Genomic DNA, 22,579 nt, shown 5'->3' on the forward strand with positions numbered 1-22,579 from the left:
TTACACTTGATTTAAGTTCCAAATTATAATGTAAGGTTAACTTGATTAGTCTGATATAATACGGACACACACATTTTCCTGCTCACAAAGCCTTCAGTGTTCCTGTTGATAAGGTTTTCACTGATAACTGGTTTCAGACAGACACTGCTACTGTGTTGATACTGTATACACTCATACACTTCATATGAGTGTGACTAATCGGCCCTGATTTTATCTCCAGCCTGCTGTGAAGGTTGATATTAAATAACTGAACAATCTCTACAACTAACTTTCATCTGAAGGATCCAGTCTGGAAAGCTGCAATCGTTTTGCTAACATACAGCATACGTTTTAATTAAGCCCCTACCTCTGGGGTTGCAGCGGGTGCCATTGTTTTTCTGTCTTATTTTTTTTTTACATAGGTCAGGGGCTAGAGCAGAGATTCAACCTTGGGGTCAGGGCCCGGATGGGGGTCATTCAGTAAACAGGTCGGGTCACAGGAGGTGTGTCAGACTGAAAAAGTAAACCTTGAGCTATCGGCTCATTTGCTGCCCTCACCTTATTTTACCTTGTTAAAGGAATAGTTGTGTGTTTCTTTAACACTTGGGGCGGGGGTATGACGTACGTGCCAAATAAAAAGCAAAACGCAATGTAAAAAAAATGTTAAAGTGTAAAGCTACATCAACATGAACATGAAATAATTTGGATTTAACAACACAAATGGATGGAACAATGGCAGCACGACACTGAAACGTATATATGGTCAAACTCTGGAAAGCGTAGGACTGGAAAGCGTAGGACTGGAAAGCGTAGGACTGGAAAGCGCAGGGGGTTAACTGCTAGATTAGTTAGTTGACAGTTACTAAATCACCTTTAAACTCATCCTTATACCCTATAACATCAACTTGACGTGATGTATGTTGCATCTCCACAGAAAGCCACGGTCACGACTTTGAAGAGGTGAAGGACTATGAGGTGGTTCGACCCGTCAGACTTAGCACAGTTAGAAAGAGACATGCAGAGGTACTGTCTTCACTTGTTCCTATGTTTAGTGTCACAGAGATACTGTACATGTGTGTGCTGTTATACACAGCCAAGCTATGATGTAAGTTATGGGAAAATAAGAATGAATGTTTCCTTTCCGCAGCATCTCAGGCCAGAGACTGTTAAGTATGGAATGACGGTGGGAGGACGAGACATTGAATTGCAACTCGAAAGAAATAAGTATGTTTTTACTTCCCTGCCGTTTAAAATCAATATTTAAAGCAGTGTCTCACAGATACTTCCTGCTTTTACTTCTCTTTTGCCTTCCACAGAATTTGTGGTTATCATGTCGTTGGTTTTCATCTTTGCCTTTAGACACACTGAGCCGTGCTATTTCTTTTGAGATTTCTGCAGACTCCGAATCAGATATTACACATTGGTTATTTTCAACAGGGACATTTGGGGTGTAAGTCAGATAAATCATAGACCATAGTATGGCATGATGGCCATTTATGTTCATATCTTGTCATCATCAGGGAATTACTCACCAAAGACTACACTGAGACTTACTACCAAGAAGATGGGACTCGAGTCACCACAACTCCAAATGACGTCGTAAGTGTTTTTGTACTTTCCCGAACGTACCTCAAAGTACAACTGTCTTTTCTAAACCACATCTTTTAAAGCTTCTAAGACCAAATTCCATGAACATTTCTTTGACTTTGAACAGTTGTGATTGAACAATGTGAGTAAATGATAGTTTGGCCTTTTCTTATTTGATAACCTGGTCATCATGCTCCTGTCTTCATCAGGATCACTGCTACTATCATGGCAGCATTGTGAACGACATCCAATCGTCTGTCAGCATCAGCACTTGTGATGGACTCAGGTGAGCCCTCAAACCGTCCTCTCTTTAACTTTACTTCATGAAAAAAAGTTGTCCTTAAATCATCGAGTAATCTACTTAAGTACAATTTTGAGATATTTTGAGTATTTCCATTTTATTTCTACTTCTACTTCTCTACATCTCAGAGGGAAATATTGCACTTTTTACTCCACTACATTCATGTGACAGTTACTGTTCAGATTTTAAAATATATAAGAAACTTATAAAACACATTGTTAAAGATTAAACCAGTGTTTACCAATCATCTTGACTTGTGACCCTTTCAAAAAGCAGTGTTTATTTGAGGCTCCTTGTTATGTTTCATTCATTCATACAAATTTGGTTTCACAGAACTTTGTTTTTTCTTTTTATCATCTCACAACTCCTCCGATCTATTGGAAACCAATAGATTAAAGTACCTTACCGTATATGATATAAAGTAGTTAAAACCGTGTCTCGAACTGTGCGTCGAGCTAGAAGGCTAACTGGCGTGATCTTGTGCAGGGGTTACTTCAGAACGTCAGCCCAGAGGTACCTGATTGAGCCCCTCTCTGGCGGCAATGAGGGGGACCACGCGGTGATGACCGTTGATGACAAGAATTCCACACCTGCAATGTGCGGTGTCACCAACACCAGCTGGAGTGACGACTTCGAACCCCAAACGAGCCGGAGCCGCTCCAGATCAGCGGTAACACCTCTGCTGTCATAACAGCCTGCAAAGAAAACCTCCTTCAGTCTCATAATCACAACACAAGACGAAATAAATCTGACAATTAAAGCTGAAAGAGGACATTAACTAAAAGTTGTCTTCATCTGCTTGATTCTGTTGTCCTCCAGGGTATATCTATCGTCCAGAAACAGAAATACCTTGAGCTCTACCTTGTTGCTGATAACCGTGCGGTAAGATACACACATGGAAATTTACTGTAAAAAAAAACCAGAAAGTAAAGAAAAAGAGGAATTGGCTAATTTTGCACTCCTTCTTGTGAAGGACATGACTAAATACTTCTTTGTAATGTGAGTAAATGTAAAAAAAACCTTTGGACTATTTGGGTCCGATCTAGAATCACATCATGTTGTTATTTTGGTCATTGGGTGATTCATGATGGATCCACTGCTGAGAAACAGGATGTGACCTCGCTCTAACATGATGCCATGATGTTTCAGTACTTGAAGATGAAGCAAAATCGGACAGCGATGAGAAACCGGATATTTGAAGTTGTCAACTTTGTCAATATGGTGAGTCAATTCAAATGGCTTTATTGGCATGATGTAACACTGTACATTTTGCCAAGAGTCATTGAGTCAGTGCTTTTATGATTTCTGGCAAATTCCAGATCACAAATGACACATAACAGCTGTCTGTTTGTTACGTTTAAGCCACATATTCATTTCTAGTATTTGCGGCAACATTTCCTGATAATTTGGTCCTGTTTTTGATCGGAGTGAACAGTGTGTAGACATAACCTGTCTCATGGTTTATTTCTGGTGATGTCCTGCTGTCTTGCAGGCCTACAAGCCTCTGAGGATCTTCGTTTCTCTGGTGGGGCTGGAAATCTGGTCCAGTGGTGACTTGATCTCTGTGACCCCCCCGGCCGGGGCCAACCTGAACGCTTTCATGAATTGGAGGAACTCTGAGCTGATGATGAGGAAAAAGCATGACAATGCACATCTCATCAGGTCTGAACAGTCTTTAACCTGTCTAACCTGGCAGTAAAAATCCAGCATTCTCTATCCCACGTTATATATCTTGTTAAATAGAAGGAAGCTGTGATCTCTCACATTTTGTTTCATAAGTTTAGCCACTTTGGTGCGTCCGTTCTGGATGTTCTATACGTGAACTGGAAGTTTCCACATCATGCTTGTGTAACTTCCGTGTCTTTGCAAATTGGATGCTGACTGGCTAAAACACTAGAATTGATGTCACAGATAACGTGTGTACAGTATATTTCAAATTTCAGCTAAGTACAGAGAGGTCCCACACGGTTTCCTCCATTAAACAATAGCCTGTATCACTCCAGTCATGAGGAAGAGGCGTGTGAGTTTTCCCTCGATAAGCTGAACAAACATGGATTTGAAAGTTAATTTTGACTTTCAAGAGCTGCCGACCTGACCTGTTCAACACCTGTTGATTGCCAAAAGAAACTCTCCTCCCCACAAACAAACAGACAAACAAAACCTCGTGGAACATCCACCGTTTATCTGTAACCACTTACCAGACCCAGGTCACAAGACTATCACAGGGCTGACACAGACAACCAGTCACACTCACATTCAACTTAGAGTCAACAATGCACCTAACCTGCATGTCTCTGGACTGTGGGAGGAAGCCAGAGAACTGTTGATGCCAGTCATCCAGCCATGTTTCCTCTTTATTTCAATATAATATAGTATAAATAGAGAACTGGATGGATGGATGGACAGCATAGATATGTTTTTTGAAGTGTTTCTCATACTATCCTTACTTGTCTTTCAGTGGTATTGACATTGAAGGAGCCACCGTGGGGCTGGCTTTCATTGGGACTCTTTGCTCAGGTCACTCTGTTGGAGTTGTACAGGTAGGAGCTCCTTCCTGAGAGACACTAACATTTGTTCCATCTCTATATCTTTTATTTACACCATATAGTCTTGGCCGGGTGTAATGTTTGTAACCAAGGAATTTATATTAGCCACACTAACAGCATGGCTCTACCATGGTAATGTCCGTCTGTTGGTTGTTCAGACTAGGGATGTTAATATTTAACCGTTTAATCGACATTACGCATTTTAACTGATTAACGCTATCGGTTAAACGGTTAAAAGAAATATTAATAATTAATTAAAAAGCTGAGCAAAACTCAGAGGAGCGGCTCGACACTTAAAGGGAGAAAAGCTGGTCCACCTTAAAGGGACTATTTGTAACTTTGTACGCGCATAAATGTAGCGGGTCGTCACACATGCGCACTCACATATGCGCGTTCGTGTGTGGCCGCTGCCTCTCCAACTCTGCCTGCCTGCCTTCGCTCAGAGAGCGCGCGCGTTCTCAGCTCGCTCCACCTCTAGACGTGAACGCGCGCTCACTCCTCACTGCAGAAGAGTTAGTTTAGCTCTGAGAATATCTAGTGAATGCACAGTGGACGTTTGTGCAGAAAAAAAATGCTGCAGCTCCTCCAGACCAACAGAGGTTTCCCGTGTCTTGTGAAGTGTGGGAGCTCCTTAGCTAGTAACGTTACCCTCTCGTTACCGACCGGGTGCCGGTGTCTCCTCTGCTCTCTCCAGCTGCGGGAGGAGAGAGCAGGGAGACACGCTGCAGAGCGCCGCTGCTTGAGCCTGCACTTAGGCAGGAAAAGCCAACACTAGGATCAGATCTAAATCATGTTCATGGAGAGACCTTCGTCTGGTCAGCTAACATTACTGCCAAGCAGCTGAAATATAGAGTGATATTGTGGTTTTAGCTGACTTGTGTCGCCTCACTGTTTTGAGCGATGCTCGTTCAGGTATATTGAGAGCGAGCAAGCGCGAGCCCGACGCTGACTTTCGTTGATTTCACGGCCACAGGTGTCGCTGTTAAGAAGCATTTCTGAAAGTTACAAATAGTCCCTTTAAAGGGAGAAAAGCTGGTCCACCTTAAGAGAGTCTGAGCCGGAGTAGCAAGTTACAGGAAGTTGGCTCCAATCTCCCGAGTTGGAGTTGTAGCATTTATTCACGAACAAATAAACTGCACACACACTTCTATACCTAATTCACAGCTATAACGCCACCGACAACCCGGATACTCGGACCCACTGTTTGTCGGACACTCTGGAAAGTTACACCGGGCAGTCACACAGCTGACAACCTGCTAAACTAAACTACATGTGCGGTGGAGACTTATACTGGGAAAGTGGCTGCATGTCAGCGACACTACACACAGCATCGTGGCTGCTACAGTAACTCTCCTGACGGTGAACTGGAGACAGTGAACGCAGCATCGTGGCTGCTACGGTAACTCTCCTGACGGTGAACTGGAGACAGTGAACGCAGCATCGTGGCTGCTACGGTAACTCTCCTGACGGGGAACTGGAGACAGTGAACGCAGCATCGTGGCTGCTACGGTAACTCACCTAACGATGAACTGGAGACAGTGAACGCAGCATCGTGGCTGCTACGGTAACTCTCCTGACGGTGAACTGGAGACAGTGAACGCAGCATCGTGGCTGCTACGGTAACTCACCTAACGGTGAACTGGAGACAGTGAACGCAGCATCGTGGCTGCTACGGTAACTCTCCTGACGGTGAACTGGAGACAGTGAACGCAGCATCGTGGCTGCTACAGTAACTCTCCTGACGGTGAACTGGAGACAGTGAACGCAGCATCGTGGCTGCTACAGTAACTCTCCTGACGGTGAGCTGGAGACAGTGAACGCAGCATCGTGGCTTCTACAGTAACTCTCCTGACAGTGAACTGGAGACAGTGAACGCAGCATAGTGGCTGCTACAGTAACTCTCCTGACAGTGAACTGGAGACAGTGAACGCAGCATCGTGGCTTCTACAGTAACTCTCCTGACGGTGAACTGGGGACTCAGTTGTCTGTTGTGCTCATACACTGCAGCTGGCGCACCACTTCATGTGACGCACTAAACTAGGGATTTTCATGTGATATTTGATGCTGTGATTCTCGCATGATGCCGTGTAAGGTGACCAAAAACCAGCCTCACAGGGCCACTAGGCTGTAGACTTGTTATACTGAGTAAAAAAGGCCAAATCTCAATAAGTGTAAAACCTGAACTGTGTCTCTGTATCAGTGTACGGAGCTCTCCCTGCCTCTGCGTATTTATTTTAGTATCACAACACAACCGAATATCTATAATCCATTCTTTAAATGTCATTATTTTGCCAACCAAGTTCCCAACTATCATCAATAAGTGACCAAAATTCTGTTATTCATTATTTTAAAGAGGAAGTGTAACTTTTTTTTTACATGGTGATTTTGAAAGACTTCAACTGTATACAACGCACGTCTAGACTCTACCAACTAAATGTAAAGAGTTTCACCTCTCAGGATCACAATGACCGGGCCATTGCAGTGGGAGCAACTCTGGCCCATGAGATGGGCCATAACCTGGGCATGAACCACGATGACTCCAGCGGCTGTGTTTGTTCTGGTGATAGCTGCATCATGGCTGAAGCAGTCAGGTAAGAAACCGTGTTACAAAACCTCAGTCAAAAGCAAGCATGTTTTTTACATAACATCACAGTCTGTTTTAAGGTGTTGGAGAGTACTACTGCATACAAGTAGAATAAAGCCTTTATTGCCTCCAGAGGGAGCTGTGTGAGTCTGATAAATTGCCTCAAGTGATGTCACTTGAGTCAGCATCGGTTGGGTCTGAAGACTATGAGTTTGAAAATGAGAAAAATGTGGTTGAGGTAGAAAGAAGCGATCTCACCAGACCTCTGTAGCTGTTGAGGCTAGCGGCTAACATTAGCTGAACTGTCGGCAGTCGAGTTGCATTGTGGGTAATGTAGGCGGCAGGTTTAGACAAGGAAGGAGACTGCATGGAATGAAAAAGATGATATCTCTGGTTCTGCAGCATTGATTTTGTATTTTTTTTTTATAAACTGTCCATCGTGAGTCCAACATTTTTTATAAAAGTGCAGCATTAATCAGTGGCGTACTCCTTTAACAGAAGACATTCTGACACGTCTCCGTAGGAAAAGCACAGGTGTAAATATAGACATGATAATAAAAGCATTTAGCTGCTTTGGTTTCAGGCTCCTCATGTTGCTGTTCTGGCTGTCATGATTGGGTTTAATAACGCAGTCATTAAAGTCATTCATGTTATTATGTATACCTGTGCTTTCCCTCCTATGACAAGTCATAAAGTCTGCTGTGTTTCTATAAGAACAGATTCACTCCAAACAGTTTCTCTGAGGCTGTGTTGAAAGGCTAAAAGAAGTAGAAGTATAGACAAGGTTGAAGTTCAAAGTATGTGACTTTGGACTTAACAATGAAAACAGGTGTTGCTGTTTTATTTTCTCTTCAGCCGGAATATTCCTCGGACCTTCAGCAACTGCAGCACCAACAGCTATGAGAAATACTTGCTGAACCGCAGCCCGAGCTGCCTGCTGGACAAACCAGACTACAGCACGCTGGAGGCCCCGTCGTTCTGCGGCAACGGCTTCGTGGAGAAAGGAGAACAGTGTGACTGTGGCAGCTTGGAGGTAACAAGCACTCGTCATCATCAGGAGGAATTCTATATTCAAACCTATATTCTCCCCTCAGTTATCAATAAGCCTTGATGATGGTATTAATACAGAAGCTATGCAAGTTATACCAAATTATTTTTATACAGCATCAAATCATAACAGAAGTTATCTCAAGATTTCATATAGAGCAGGTCTAAACCATATTCAATAATCCTCTAAATATACTCTATATCTATCTTAATATATCTAATTTATAACATCTATAAAGATCTATAACAGTATAACAATGTGAAGCGTTCTGACAGCTTACTGAGTTAAATTATTTTAGACCTGTGTGTCTCAGGGCCGTAGTTTCCAGACAGTAAGCGTGTACATCTTGTTGTCCCTGTCTGATCTTGACTCTTTCAGTTTGTTATTTTGCCAAGAGGCATATTTGGAAAGAGGCTGTTTGACATGCACCAACACATTTGACATTAAGAGTCGATCTTCTTTTTAAAAGAGAATGAAAGCAGGTAGATTAATGTGAACTCCTGATATGAAATCTGGTGTTTGGATTGTATATGAAATGCTAGTGTCTGAGAGGCTGCACAGCACATCTGGCTCACAAACAGCTGCTTTCATTAGGCTGCCCTCTCCCCCTTTCCGGCACCAGGTGAACAGCTGATATTATTAACTATGAGTACCACCCATAATATCCATGTGACCCAAATCTCCCAAATCATCGCGATCACATAATAAATGGCAAAATAATAAATTCCAATATCATAGACATTAACGAATACCCAAAAAAATGTAAACCATCACAAACCTAATTAACATGAATACAAACATTTCGGAAATTGTTCAAGGCTCCTACAGTTATTTTTTAGCAAGTTGCTCCATCTTGAAATGAGAGTATATTGACAATAAAGTTGAATTGATTTGAATATTGATCCACTCTTTGTGGCTTCAGGATGATTCTTTTAAAGCTTTTTGTTCATTCCACCTTAACACCAGTCGTAATGAACAGTTCCACAACTTGTAATTTCCACTAACTTGTTCATTCCAGTGATAATCATCATAATCATCATCATGTTCAGACCTGTTTCTGCTTCTGCTGGTATTAAGTAAGGGCACAACAAGCTCCATGTGGCATACAGCAGGAGGGCCCTGATGCTGGAGATATATGCCCTTTAATAGTTAGACGCTCATTATTAAACACTGAGATTTAAGTCAGTTTTTCACAGGACAAAAATCACAATACAGGTACATTTTGTGGTTTGAAGTCATGAACCTCAGCCCTTATCATATGCACCTTTTAATGTACCAGAAGCATTATGGTACAATACCACAAACATTTTCTTCTGATAATTTAAATCAATTAATATACAAATACCACAAGAATCAAGTATCACAGGGAAATGAAAACAAGTAATAGTTCTCACAAACTGTCGACTTAGATCCAGTTCTGTCTAGTATCTGCCGAGTCTCCACAGTGTCTGCTGAGTTAATAAGGGGACGGGAAAGCTCGCTCTTATTTTGAAAGAAAAAACACACATCACTCAAAGGAATATAACACAACATGATGAAGAGAAGGATCACCAGGAGTCCAATGAGGTGTGTGTTGTTCTTATAGGAGTGCACCAACCCGTGCTGCAACGCCACCAGCTGCACACTGAAGGAGGGTTCACAGTGTGCTGAGGGAGAGTGCTGCGAAGACTGTAAGGTCAGTATGGATGAAGAAATGCTACTTCACCTCCTACAGGGACTTTTTTTTTTCAAATGTTTACTTCTTTACATGAAATCTTCTGAGATATGGTGATCCAATAGTTTGATCTGCTGCAGCCTCCTCTAGTGGGAATCTAAGGTATTACAAATATTTGAGCTGGAGGACTGTTGGTTACTGTTAGACCCTCCAGTTGAAACTATAGGAGCATCCAAAGTCTCTTATTTGCATCCACATTTCCCTCACTTGCATCTCAGTCCCTCCCACCTGGGATGCATGGAGAGACACAAGTGAGGGAAACATGGATGCAGTTAAGACACTTGGGATGCAGCCAGTGTTTGGCTTATTGTTACTTCACCTGGACGTGTGCAGTGTTTGTAAGACGTGTACGTGTGAGATGATTACAGTGAAGTAGGAGACATCTTGTGTCCAGCAGTTGAACCTTAGAAATTAAAAATATGTGACTGGATTTTTCAATGAGGGGAAAGGAGTATTTTTGATTTTTTTTTTAACGAGGTAATTGAACTTTTGCGTGGAAAAATATATCAGACACTAAATATGATTCCATTTAGAGCCTTTTTGTATATACAGTATGTTCAAAAATTCCTGGAGATTTCAGTGTCACTGTATTAGTCCTTTACCCTAGTAACTACTTAATAAAGTAGCCTAACTGACCTTTGACCTCCAGCTGGTGATCACCTTGAAATGGCTAATCTATATTTTTATAGCAACAATGAATCAGTGACGATATGAAAACACTGTGACAATGTGAAAGGAGTCGCTCGTAGTGATGAACCTACAGAGAAAGATCAGCTGCGTTTCAGCTGTCCGGCCCCAACTTACCGCTCTCATGGCGCCGTTTTCAGCCGCAGCAGGACGCTGTTTTCATCATAAAAGCTCTAAAATCCGACAGTCAGGTAGAGACGAGCTGCTGCTGAACATAACAGAGTGGGAACATTAGACTGACATTCATTAGGTGGCCACAAACACGACTCCAAATGAATGGGGATTCAATAATTCAACGGTTTGCTAACATGTTCACTGATATGTTAATGTTGTGTTCACAACCTGTTTATGCTGCCAGTTATTGGAGGTTTAAGGAAACCTGATATAAAAACAAAAACAAATCAAATCAATGACATACTATTTAATATATTATTCAAATGTGTGTATATTGGACACAACCTAAGGCTAAGCAAAGCTAAGCATGCCGATTTATCTGGCACACTTCATAGTGTTTTACATACAATGTAATCTGATGTGATCCACACAGATCTCGCCTCGGTCCAGGGAGTGCCGCCGGCGGCAGGATGAATGTGACCTGGCAGAGTTCTGTGACGAGAAGAACACCACCTGTCCCGAGGACGTGTTTACTCTGAATGGCGTCTCGTGTGATGGAGGTCTGGGGTACTGCTACAACGGCCAGTGTCCACAGAGGCCAAACCAGTGTGTCAAACTGTATGGACCTAGTGAGTGTCCTGCTCTTACGTGTTATATTTGTTGTGCTTTGTAAAGGAGAAGAGATGATCTTTCGACAGGTTAACTGTGTAATCCTCTCCTGTGATCAGCTGCTACAGACGCCGCTCCGTCCTGCTACAAACGGAACACCAGAGGAATCTACTACGCCTTCTGCAGACGCCCCGATGAAAACACATACATCCCCTGTCAGAAAGAGTGAGTCTCAGCTAGTTAGTCTTATAGTCTTCTTACTATGCTGACTCATCAACCTGTGTTGGAATAAATGTGAGTTTATTTATTTTCAGAACTAGTAGAAATTGTCTCTGAAGTGACTGTGAGCTCATATTTGACCCTCTATTCCTCTGCAGAGACGTGTTTTGTGGGAAGCTCTTCTGCCAAGGCGGTAATGCATACCCAAACTACGGCCGCATGGTCAGATTCGGCAAATGCAAGGCCGCCTTCTTTGGAAACTACACCAAAGACTACGGCCAGGTGGACACCGGCACTAAATGTGGGGATGGAAAGGTAACAGTTAGTCTCTTCAAAGGAATACTTCAACCACAAAATGACCATTTGTATAACAGTTACTCCCCCTGTTATACCTTGAATTCTTGAAGAAAACGTTGTTTTCCTCTCATGCCTCCACGCTGAACGGAGAATCAAAAGAACTGAGTAAAGTCTTGATGAATTGAAGTAAATTATTCATTCTGTAACTAGGAACACTAGTGAACACTAAATCTAAATGTGTATTAATTTCAACAACGTCTTTGTCGCTGACTTGTTTCTCTCCAGGTGTGCAGCCAGAATGAGTGCATGGAGCTTCAGACAGCGTACAGAAACACAAACTGTTCAGCAGAATGCAGCGGCAACGTTGTAAGTACACGCCAACACTGCTCACAGTTTAGTTCAGTTTAGTTTTTTGCTCTTTAGGGAACACAAATAATACATTAAAACATTAAAAGTGTTGAAAACCCCAAAAAACAAAACAATGAACACTAAAGTGATGAAGCACATCAACACAGTAAACAAAAGGAAATAGAAAAAAAAGAAAAGCCAATAATTATGTGAGCTGACAATAAAATGAAGATAGGCCTCAATAGCAGGTCGTCCACCAAACAGAAGGTCGGTGGTTCGATCCCAAGCTGCTCCGGTCATATGTCCAAGTGTTCTTGAGCAATACACTTAACCCCAAATTGCTCGAACCATCGGTGTGTGAATGAGTATTTAGATTAGATCCTGATGGTCAGGTTGGCTCCTTGTATGGCAGCCTCTGACATCAGTGTGTGAATGGGTGAATATTGACATGTAGTGTAACTAAGTCAGCGCTATATGTCAGATATATATAAATATATATATATATATAATATACTCTAGCAGGTATGGCATACAACTGCTAAGAAAGACAGACACAATATACACATTTTAAGTAGTTTGTCTCATCAAATAAGCTTCAATCCTGAATTTAAAGTTTGTGAGGAGGAGGATGAGACTTGAGTTGTGATATAATGGTACTTATTCCATTTACACGTCTGGTGTTAAACGTGCAGATTTACTGAATTTGTCTGAAAAAAATGTCATAGAAATGTTACAGGCACCAAATCAGACTGATACACACTTGCAGATAAAAAGAATACCTGTTAAATATGTATTTATATTGGAAATGGAGAGAACGTTAAAATCATAGAGGAGTGGGGCTGAATGTTTCGATCTGACTAAGTGTGGTAAATGTTTTTTGCAGTGAGGTTGGGTAAAGTTAAGTACAGTGTGATTAAGAGTTCCTGAACGTTTGTGTTGCTACTGGTTAGTTTGGATGTTAATGCATTAGCAGGTCTGCTGCTGCATGAGAACATCTGATAACATCTGGATTTCTTTTGTGTTCTTCAGGTGTGTAATCACAGAAGTGAGTGTCACTGTGAGCCTGGCTGGATGCCTCTTCGCTGCAACTCCGAGGACGCGTCTTTGAGTCCTCTTTCTACCGGTGAGACAGTCGTTCATCAACGCACATAGACTGTATGGAAGAAGTGCACGTAGTCACTGTGATGTCACGCTGCAAAACTCTCGCAAAGATGGTTAAGGTTATAGGCATTGACCTCGAATGACCTACAAACGACCTATTTGGGCCATCTTGGTTTTTATGGAGCCAAAGACATATCAGTCTACTGTAACAATAGGACGACCCAGAGCTCTACGGTTGGTCACACGGACCGTTTTTACAGGCTTCACCGTTTCCCTCCAAGAACATCACAACAGCTCAAACTGACACAAACAAATGGAGCAGTGAAGCTGCTGTGAGGGATTCACGGTGCTGGAAATCCATTTATCTTTGTCTAATTTAGTCAGTGAGGTTTTTTACTGCTAAATTACCACAACTTCCTCATCACCGTCATCACGGCGTGCAGGTTTTGGTTGCTTAGTAAAGTCAGGTGCGACGGGAGCGCAACCTCCAAGCACCTTGGATAAAACACAACATGTGAACAGCCAAACTAGAGCACAAACCTTAGTACAATTAACTGCACAGCAAGTCAAATTATTTGTCCGATATTTGCATGAAAAATTCTCCAAAAGGACACAAACATGGCCGAGCTAGCAGCTATAGCCTTTTACCTGTCGCTCAAAGCGGCCACGCTATGTTCAACCTCTTCAGTGTCAAAATTATCATTGTGATCCGTATTTATTAATATTAAAGCGGCTGCTCTCCCTCAGCCCACGCTACTTCCGGTTTGTCTTTCACACTTCCAGGTGTCACTGTAATGTATATTTATATATATATATATATTTATGTATTTTTTTTGAAAATCTAGTGTCTACTTCATTTTCCTGCACATTGATTCACTTGGGGCTCTAACCTGCAAGCTGCTCGGGGAAATTAGCTGTCGAGACCAAAACAGTATTTTGTACCAGGCTGTAAACATGTTGATTTCTGCTGTAAAGTGGGTCAATATAACATGGAGGTTTGGGGACTGACTCCCTTTTGGAGCCTCCAGTAGCCATTCAATGAACTGCAGTTTTTGGCACTTCCATGTTGCCGCTTGTTAATGTATACAGAATAAAAAAACATGCGCTTTCTGCACAACTAACATTCAATTTTAAGTCACTGCTGCATCCAAACTAAACTGATTTCTGTTCCACGTCCCACGCTGCCAACGTAAGTAACCATCACCCGAGTGCAGGTATGCTGCTGTAAACTCACCTTTGCAATGCTGACTGAATCTCTCGTTTCCTATAACAGTGCACGCAGCCACAGGAAGCCACGTGTTTCCTCCACCTGTTAACTTCTATTAAAACTACAGAAGAAAAGCACAAACAAGATCACAAGTTTAGTATTTCTCAGATGTAACCAGACATCTGAATGATTCAATGACAAACAAACGTTGACTTGAGTTCACTTAGTTCTGAAGGAAAAAAAAGATAATCTGTACTTGTGACCTCACTGGGTATAAATGCACTTATTTGCTTTCTTGCCAAGAGACATGAATAAACTATATCTGTTTGCTAAATATGAAGCTACAGGCAGCAGCTGGTTAGCTTAGCTTAGCATCAAGACTGGAAACAGCCGGCTCTTTCCAAAGGTAACTAAATCCACCCGCCAGCTCCCATAAAGCTCATAAATTAAAGTTATATCTCGCTTGTTTAATCCGCTACTGACACTTGGAAATAATCCAACTCATAATCCCCGTAAAACCAAAAATTCACATTTCGCTCTGTGGTTTTTGGGCGCTCTAAACAAACATGATAGAAGGTGTTAATTAGTGAGCTTTTCGGTGCTGTTAGGACAGACAGAGCAAGGCTAGTTGTTCTTTATGCTAAGCTAAACTAACTGGCTGCTGGATCACCTGATTCGACTGGTATCAGGCTATTAAATAGGCGTTATCAGTCGCTATAAGCACCATAGATGTGGGTCAGTAGGGGCCTACTACACCTACTATGTTGTAAAAGTGAAAACGAAACTTTGAAAGCAACACGTTCTAACATGTTGTGAAACATCACATTTTGAACAAAAACAAAAAAACACTTCTTTAGCTTTAGGCGACAAAACTACAACTTCTTTAAGTTTAGACAATAAAAAAACACTTAGTTAAGTTTAGGGAAAAAACGTGTTGAGGGTTAAAATAACTACGAACACAAAGACAACTACACATTGTTGGTTTCACACGGGATGCAAACTCCAGTCTCTTGGTGAAAGTCATGTGTTACCCATCCATCATCCATCGGACCTGACCTCAACACCATATGGAGTTTCAATCTGTCTATACTACAGCACCTGATTTCTGCTCCTGTCATAATTACTACGGCCACTAGAGGTCGCTGTTGTGTTATTTAACCTTCTTTCGATGATCTACCATGTGAATAGATGATAAATATACCGATGGGTGTAGTAGGCCCCTATTGACCCACATCTATGGGGCTTATAGCGACTGATAACGCCTATTTAATAGCCTGATAACAGTCTAATCGGCTGGCTGGATGTAGATTCCTATTTAGCGTACTAGACATGACTGTGGTATCAATCATCTAACTCGGCAAGAAAGAGAATAAAAGTATTTCAGAAAATGTCCAATGTTTCAGTAAAGTTTAGTCATTAAATATATTTTCATTTTTTTGTCCTCTATAGGCTCTGAGACCAGTTCCTCCACCAAAGGTCTGATGTCCTAAACCTGGGGATACTCACCTCTGTCTGTTGTCCCCACCGGGAACCCGATGGAGTGGTTGTACCGGTGACGTGCAGCGTGCACGACGGACAAACTGGACTTTAAACTGTTACTAGAATGCTATGCACTGAGGACTTGTTATTACAGGGATGAGCTTTTGCTTTTTTAAGGCACTTTTTTATACTCTAGGGTTAGCGTTAGCGCAGCTAGGCCCTGAATGTGAGCTGTCGTTTTATACAAGTTGTGTTATTTTGTCACAATAATGGTACAGAATATTGAGTTTAACTTAAATTGGGTTTAATGTCAAACAGTTTTTTTTTTATATTTTGTGTTGTATTTTCAAGTCAAAAGAATATCCTGAACTGCTTTGATTAACTTGGTGTAACATGTCAGGCACTGACTCAGGCAATCTGATAGAAACTCAAAGAATTCAGATGAGAACAAACAGTGATAATGAGGACTGTATTTATCCTGCCACTCTAACGTCCTGTGATATGCTCCATGTCAGCAGTTTTAGTTAAATCTCAAGCAATGCTTTCATTAAAAATGAGAAAATGCAAGAAAGGAACAGATAAATGTAGGAGATTTATTTGTTAGAAGATAGAGTAGGTTAGCCAATTTCCAATTAAATAATGTGTCAGAATCACTTTAATGTTGGGGTATTTACAATCAGCACAATGCTTGAGATTTAACCAAGTGACAGTGTGGGTTGTACTTTATTATTATTACTAATCTGGTTCATGTAAATAGATTTTTGCAACGCACACTTGTCATAGTGTTGCTTGTCACTATGTGAACAGGTACGTAATGTATAATTGTGAGCTCAATATCCAGGTTTCTCATTCAGTACCCCAGGGAACAGCAAAATGCTGTTACGGGAGTTTCATTTGTAATGTTCCGCACTAGATCATCATGAGGAGTGTTTTGATGTGCAAAACAGCCTTTACGCTTCAGCTTCCATTAGTTTTCCTTTTGTTTGTATTTTCTCTGTTTATTTTGGCGGCTCAGTGCAAATTGAATGTTGGATGACAAGTATACACAGAGCATTATTTCACTAAGCTCCTGCTTTTCATGTTATTTGCCGCTTAACAGCCCAGAGCAGCTTTCATCCGAGGAGCAATGACTGATGACATTGCATTATTACTATATTTTTCTTTTACATAAACGAACAATAATTATCAGGTCGTATCATCAGCATAGAAACAATATCGTTCCTGATTCCACTACTGGTATGTTTTTTAGATTACATACAATTTACAGTATGGAAATGTAACAGTTCCCAATTCACTGAAGTATAATTTTGAGGTGCTTTACTTCCATTTTGTGTTTTAGATTCTACTTACAGTATTTCATTGAAAACAATGTAGCTGTTCATTATAAAAATAAATGCAAATAAAGATTTTACATTCAAGATACAGGTTTGTCGAATATGATGCTTTATGATTGTGCATGTTATACATTAAACCACCCAGCTGCAGTGGAAGGTAACTGCATTCAAGTAACTTATTTAAGTAAATAGGTTTGACTGACATTCTTTACATACAATATATATGATCAACTCATAAAGTATGCTGTATTATTACAAGTTAAAGGTCCTGCACACCCACACAGGTGTTTGCAGGTATTGTGGCTGGTTACATCTGGTCAGGTTGGAGTTGTGCAAAGCTATGCTGGGATTTATGAGGCCACCATGACTCCATGTATTAATAAGAGTGATGAAGGTTTAACATAAAGAGTGAGAGAGATGGAGGCTCTTAAACTCTCTGAAAGGGGCCATTCTGCATAATGTGTACTTTTACTTTTGATAGCTTTAGTATATTTTACTATAATACATCTGCATTTTAAATGCAGGACAGACCCCAAACTAAAAGGGGCCCAAACAGCTACAGATTTATTATGATGTTTAGATACATAAACAAAAATATTGAAATATGTTACTATTCTAACTCATTGTACCAAAATAACCAACAAAAGGCCCCCAAAGCACTTAAATATATGCAACTCAACTGTATATTACTTACTGTGTAATTCTACTTCAGAGGAAAACATTGTAATACTACATTTACCTGACAGAGAAATGTTACTAGTTACATTGCAGATTTGACTCACAAAATATAACAATTAAAATATGATGCATTATTATTCATTAAACTATCCAACATCATATTAGAATCGTAAGCTCCACCTTGAAGAGACGTTAAGTACATTTAAGTATATTCTGCTGATAATACTCTCTGTCACTCTTTACTGTGTGGTGTTAATAGTTTTACTATTAACAGTTAATAGTTTTACTTCAGAAAAAAAGATTTTGAGTAGCCTACTTCTTCTACCACTGCCAAAACCAACATGTCCAGAGGGTGAAAGATAAAGCCAGACAACGTTTGCCGCGGCCGTTCGGAACGATTGCTTAGCTCCCGGTAGGCTCGCGGTATTGCAGCGTTACTGGGGGCTTTTGCCCGTTCAGGACGACATGCTGGTCTCAGTCTGTAGAGCCCTATACAGTACATACAGAAACACAGCAGTGTTCTCTGTTAATATATTGTTCAGACCCTAGACTCCATGTACACATGTAACACATGTTTTGATGAATACTACATCTACATTGTATGATATTCACCCATAATACCATGGACATGACAAGTCAGGAAACAGATGGCAGCTGGCAAACTTCATAGAGGCATCTCTAAATCATGTGCATCTTCTTTAAGGTCAAGGGTTAATGAGTGGGTCCATTAACAACTATCTGGGTCCCCTTCTCCCCGGGTTGTGATGCCTGTAGCTGGATCTGGTCTGTATGAATACTGTATGCATGGTGAAAGCTCTAACAGAGATCAATCATTGGATCAGTCATGTACAAGTCAAGAGTGCTCTTTTGAAATTAACAGCAAAAAGATTACATCTGGATTCCTGTAAACTAAGATCTGTCAAATTTAAATGGATCTGAACCTGTTCCACAGCAGCGTGTGATATGGATCTTGGCTTGCAGGGAAATTGGAAAATCCTGCAGCCCGATTCATATCTGATCATCAAGGTCAGAACAGACTGCAGTGTCCCTGGCAGGACTCCATCAGCCTCACAATATACGTTGTTGAACTTTCTATGTGTGCACTCAATAAAGTCACATTTTATCAGAGACGCCCGGTCACACGAGCCAGTTGTCCTTCCACAGCCTGGCCATCCAGCAGTAATCATCAGCCCATCTCCAGAGGTCATGTAGTCCAGTTTTGAGTTTTTACAAAAAAGTAAAAAATCTGTCTTGAGAGTAAATAAACTAGTGCTGTGTTTACTTATTTCAATATAGTGAATACAATGTTGTAGGAAAATTGTTATCTCCAGTATGAAATTATATTTTTACATGACTTTAAAACTCCAGATGAGACCAAATGAGTTAATGTGATGGATTTGATGTGTGTCAGCCTACTACAGGCAGCTCAGGCTCACTGCAGCTGGGTGGGTATGAATGAAGAGAGTGCTCTCTGGTGGTGATGTTGTAAAGTGCAAAAAACTGATGGGCCTTTCTCAGCAGACATTCTGATGATTTTGAAAGTGATTGCTACGTGGGCACCGAGTCAGGGGCATTACTGGTCAATAGTGTTAATATTAATACTAAGGTGTCAATCTGAATTAAACCGTAATCAAATTATCAAATGAATATTGCTGCTTCTGAAAGGACAGAGAAAAGGATAATAATTTAATAAATAAAAGTGTGTAAAAGATGTGACTCATGCAACGAGCCGTGGTAAAGAGGAAGTCTACTGCAATATGTGAAAATATAAAGCTCTAAGTTTTATAAAAAAAAGAGCAAGAAAGTTGAGCAAAAAATGGCATAAAAAAAAATGAAATAGTATACCATAAAAACAGGTTATAAAAGACATAGTATAGTATTGCATTCATATTTTTATCATATTTTAGTATTAAATAGTATATAGTAAAGTATGTCATAAACATGTCATAAAAAGTCACAGTACAGCATGCAATAAAAAATAATAAGAAAGATGGTCATGAAAAGGAATAAAAAAGTAATAAAATACTAATCAGTAAAACAAAGTGTGTCATAACAATACCATATAAAATGTCATAGTATACTATGTCAAGAAGTATGTCATAGAATTGTTTAAAAAAAGTGTCATAGTATAGTGCGTCATAAAAATGTCATAAAACGTCATAAAAATGTCGTGAAAAAAATCATAGTATTTTATGTCATAACAATGTCATGAAAGAGTCATGGTACAGTATGTCATAAAAATATCATAAATAGTCATAGTATAGTATGTCGAAAAAAATTAAAATAAAGTCATAATAAAGTATGTTGAAAAAAAGTCATAGTATAAAATTAGAAAAGGTCATATCATAGTATGTCAACAAAAATAAAACAAATCATAGTATAGTATGTCGAAAAAATAAAAGAGTCATTGTATAGTATGTTTAAAAAATAAATAAAAAGAAGCCATAGTATAGTATTTTGAAAAAAACATCATAGTAGAGTATGTCCAAAAAAAAAAAAAAAAGTCATATTATTGCATGTCGATAAAAAAGGTCATAGTATAAAATATGGAAAAAAGTGATAGAAAAGTCATAGTATAGTATGTCGAAAATAATAAGATATTCCTTTATTAGTCCCACAGTGGGACCATGACCATATTCCACTTGTTTATATTGTTCCTATTTTTATATTCCTTCTATTTAAATTGTTCATATTTTATATGTCTGTCTAATTTTTTTTTACTGTGTTGTATCTTGATTTTAGCTTTTTACTGCTGCTTCTTGTTTCTGCACTATCCCCTTTGCTGCTGTCCACATTTCCCCACTGTGGGTTTAATAAAGGAATATCTTATCTTATGACTTTTTTCATCATACTATACTCAGACTTTTTTAATTTTTTCGACATACTATAGTATGACTTTTTTTTTGACATGCTATAATATAAGTTTATTTTTTTTATTTTTTTCGACATTCTATACTATGATGTTTATTTAGACATACTACTATGACTTTTTTAAAACATTATCAACATACAATATCATGACTTTTTTAGTATAGGATGTCGAAAAAAAAATTAAAAAAAATAAAGTCATATTATAGCATGTCGAAAAAAAAGTCATACTATAGTATGTCGAAATAATAAAAAAATTCTGAGTATAGTATGATGAAAAATGTTATAAGATAAGATAAGATAAGATAAGATATTCCTTTATTAGTCCCACAGTGGGGAAATTTGCAGTGTACAGCAGCAAAGGGGATAGTGCAGAAACAAGAAGCAGCAGTAAAAAACTAAAATCAAGATACAACACAGTAAAAAAAAGAAAAACTAAATTAGACAGACATAAAGAATATGAACAATTTAAATAGAAGGAATATAAAAATAGGAACAATATAAAGAAGGGGAATATTAAAGATTGGAACAATTTAAACAAGGGGAATATTAAAAATTGGAACAATATATGCAGTATTGACAATAAACAGGCTATTAACACAATTGTACAGGTGAAAATATGATATTGCACAGTGATTGGAATGAAATTGCACCTTAAAGTATTGCACATTATACATCATAATGAAAAAGAATGTAAACTATGACTCTTTTTTTTCTGGATACTCTCCAATAACTTTTTTTCAGCATACTATAATATTACTTTTTTTTCATTTTTTTTTAATTTTTTCAACATACTATACTATGACTTTTTTTGACATACTATATTATGACTTTTTTGTACTCTTTATTTGACATGCTATACCGTAACTTGTGAAATTGCTCAGTGTGGAAGATATCTGGTTTGAATACTGGAGGTTGTGAGTTTTGAGGGCTAACCTCAAATGAAGAAGTCAAATACAAAAGGAAACATTACATCAGTGTATCTACAGATAGCTCAGTGTGGTAGATATCTGGAATGAATACTGGAGGTTGTGGGTTTTGAGGACTAACCTCAAATGAAGAAGTCAAATACAAAAGGAAACATTACATCAGTGTATCTACAGATAGCTCAGTGTGGTAGATATCTGGAATGAATACTGGAGGTTGTGGGTTTTGAGGACTAACCTCAAATGAAGAAGTCAAATACAAAAGGAAACATTACATCAGTGTATCTACAGATAGCTCAGTGTGGTAGATATCTGGAATGAATACTGGAGGTTGTGGGTTCGATCCTTATGTGGCACAGTCTGTTTTCAGTTCTAACTTCTAATGACGAAGTCAAATATACAAAGAGAACACTCCAAAGTGCGCGTGGCATTGGTGGCTTGGTTGCTAAGTTCCCAGTTCTGGCTGCGGCAGAGCACGATTCGATCCCCACCCTCACATCGGTGCCCGGTACCTGACAGTGGAGTGAGACGAGAGTGTCCTCCCAGGGTTTACCAGAGATAGGACTGGGGGGTTATGCAACAGGAAATTGGAAATTTGTTTTTATTGCTAATATGCTGGGATGCATCATCAGTGGTGTTGTGTGTTCAGGGAACTTTAGTTGTTGCCCAAGATCCACTCTCAGCTTCCAGACTGTGGACAGTCGTCATGGTAGGGAATGGGGCTTTTCTCAAGCCTTAAAGAACGGGATGGTTTTCTTCCTAGGGTGATGTTTGCTGTACTGAATGGCTGTGGTGGCTGTTTCCGCAACTGCCTTGAGCATCTGGTCGTGGCGCCAGCGTTAACATCCATATCTCTGTTAAACTCTGACGCTCATCTCACTCCACTATCCGGCACCGGGCATCGATGTGAGAGTGGGGATCGAACCCTGCTCTGCCGCACAAAGAACCGGGAA

The 22,579-nt window shown here is 39.8% G+C and overlaps 1 protein-coding gene across 5 annotated transcripts in view; it reads left to right on the top strand.

Moving 5' to 3' along the window:
* The window catches only part of LOC141769008 (zinc metalloproteinase-disintegrin-like MTP8), a 44,205-nt gene extending 26,964 nt beyond the window's left edge, over window positions 1-17,241 (top strand). For all 5 annotated transcript variants that reach the window (XM_074637624.1, XM_074637625.1, XM_074637623.1 and 2 more), the window contains 18 exons: window positions 914-1,002; window positions 1,127-1,203; window positions 1,500-1,578; window positions 1,776-1,852; window positions 2,354-2,537; window positions 2,687-2,749; window positions 3,017-3,088; window positions 3,360-3,529; window positions 4,326-4,407; window positions 6,871-7,004; window positions 7,853-8,030; window positions 9,631-9,720; window positions 10,994-11,189; window positions 11,289-11,394; window positions 11,547-11,703; window positions 11,971-12,051; window positions 13,063-13,156; window positions 15,791-17,241. In XM_074637624.1, coding sequence (XP_074493725.1) covers window positions 914-1,002; window positions 1,127-1,203; window positions 1,500-1,578; window positions 1,776-1,852; window positions 2,354-2,537; window positions 2,687-2,749; window positions 3,017-3,088; window positions 3,360-3,529; window positions 4,326-4,407; window positions 6,871-7,004; window positions 7,853-8,030; window positions 9,631-9,720; window positions 10,994-11,189; window positions 11,289-11,394; window positions 11,547-11,703; window positions 11,971-12,051; window positions 13,063-13,156; window positions 15,791-15,831 — 1,970 coding nt within the window. In that variant the 3' untranslated portion in view covers window positions 15,832-17,241. The remainder of the gene's footprint in view (window positions 1-913; window positions 1,003-1,126; window positions 1,204-1,499; window positions 1,579-1,775; window positions 1,853-2,353; window positions 2,538-2,686; window positions 2,750-3,016; window positions 3,089-3,359; window positions 3,530-4,325; window positions 4,408-6,870; window positions 7,005-7,852; window positions 8,031-9,630; window positions 9,721-10,993; window positions 11,190-11,288; window positions 11,395-11,546; window positions 11,704-11,970; window positions 12,052-13,062; window positions 13,157-15,790) is intronic.
* The last annotated feature ends 5,338 nt before the right edge of the window (window positions 17,242-22,579 follow it).

Source organism: Sebastes fasciatus, chromosome 6 (assembly GCF_043250625.1).
Source record: "Sebastes fasciatus isolate fSebFas1 chromosome 6, fSebFas1.pri, whole genome shotgun sequence".
Taxonomy (NCBI): Eukaryota; Metazoa; Chordata; class Actinopteri; order Perciformes; family Sebastidae; genus Sebastes; species Sebastes fasciatus.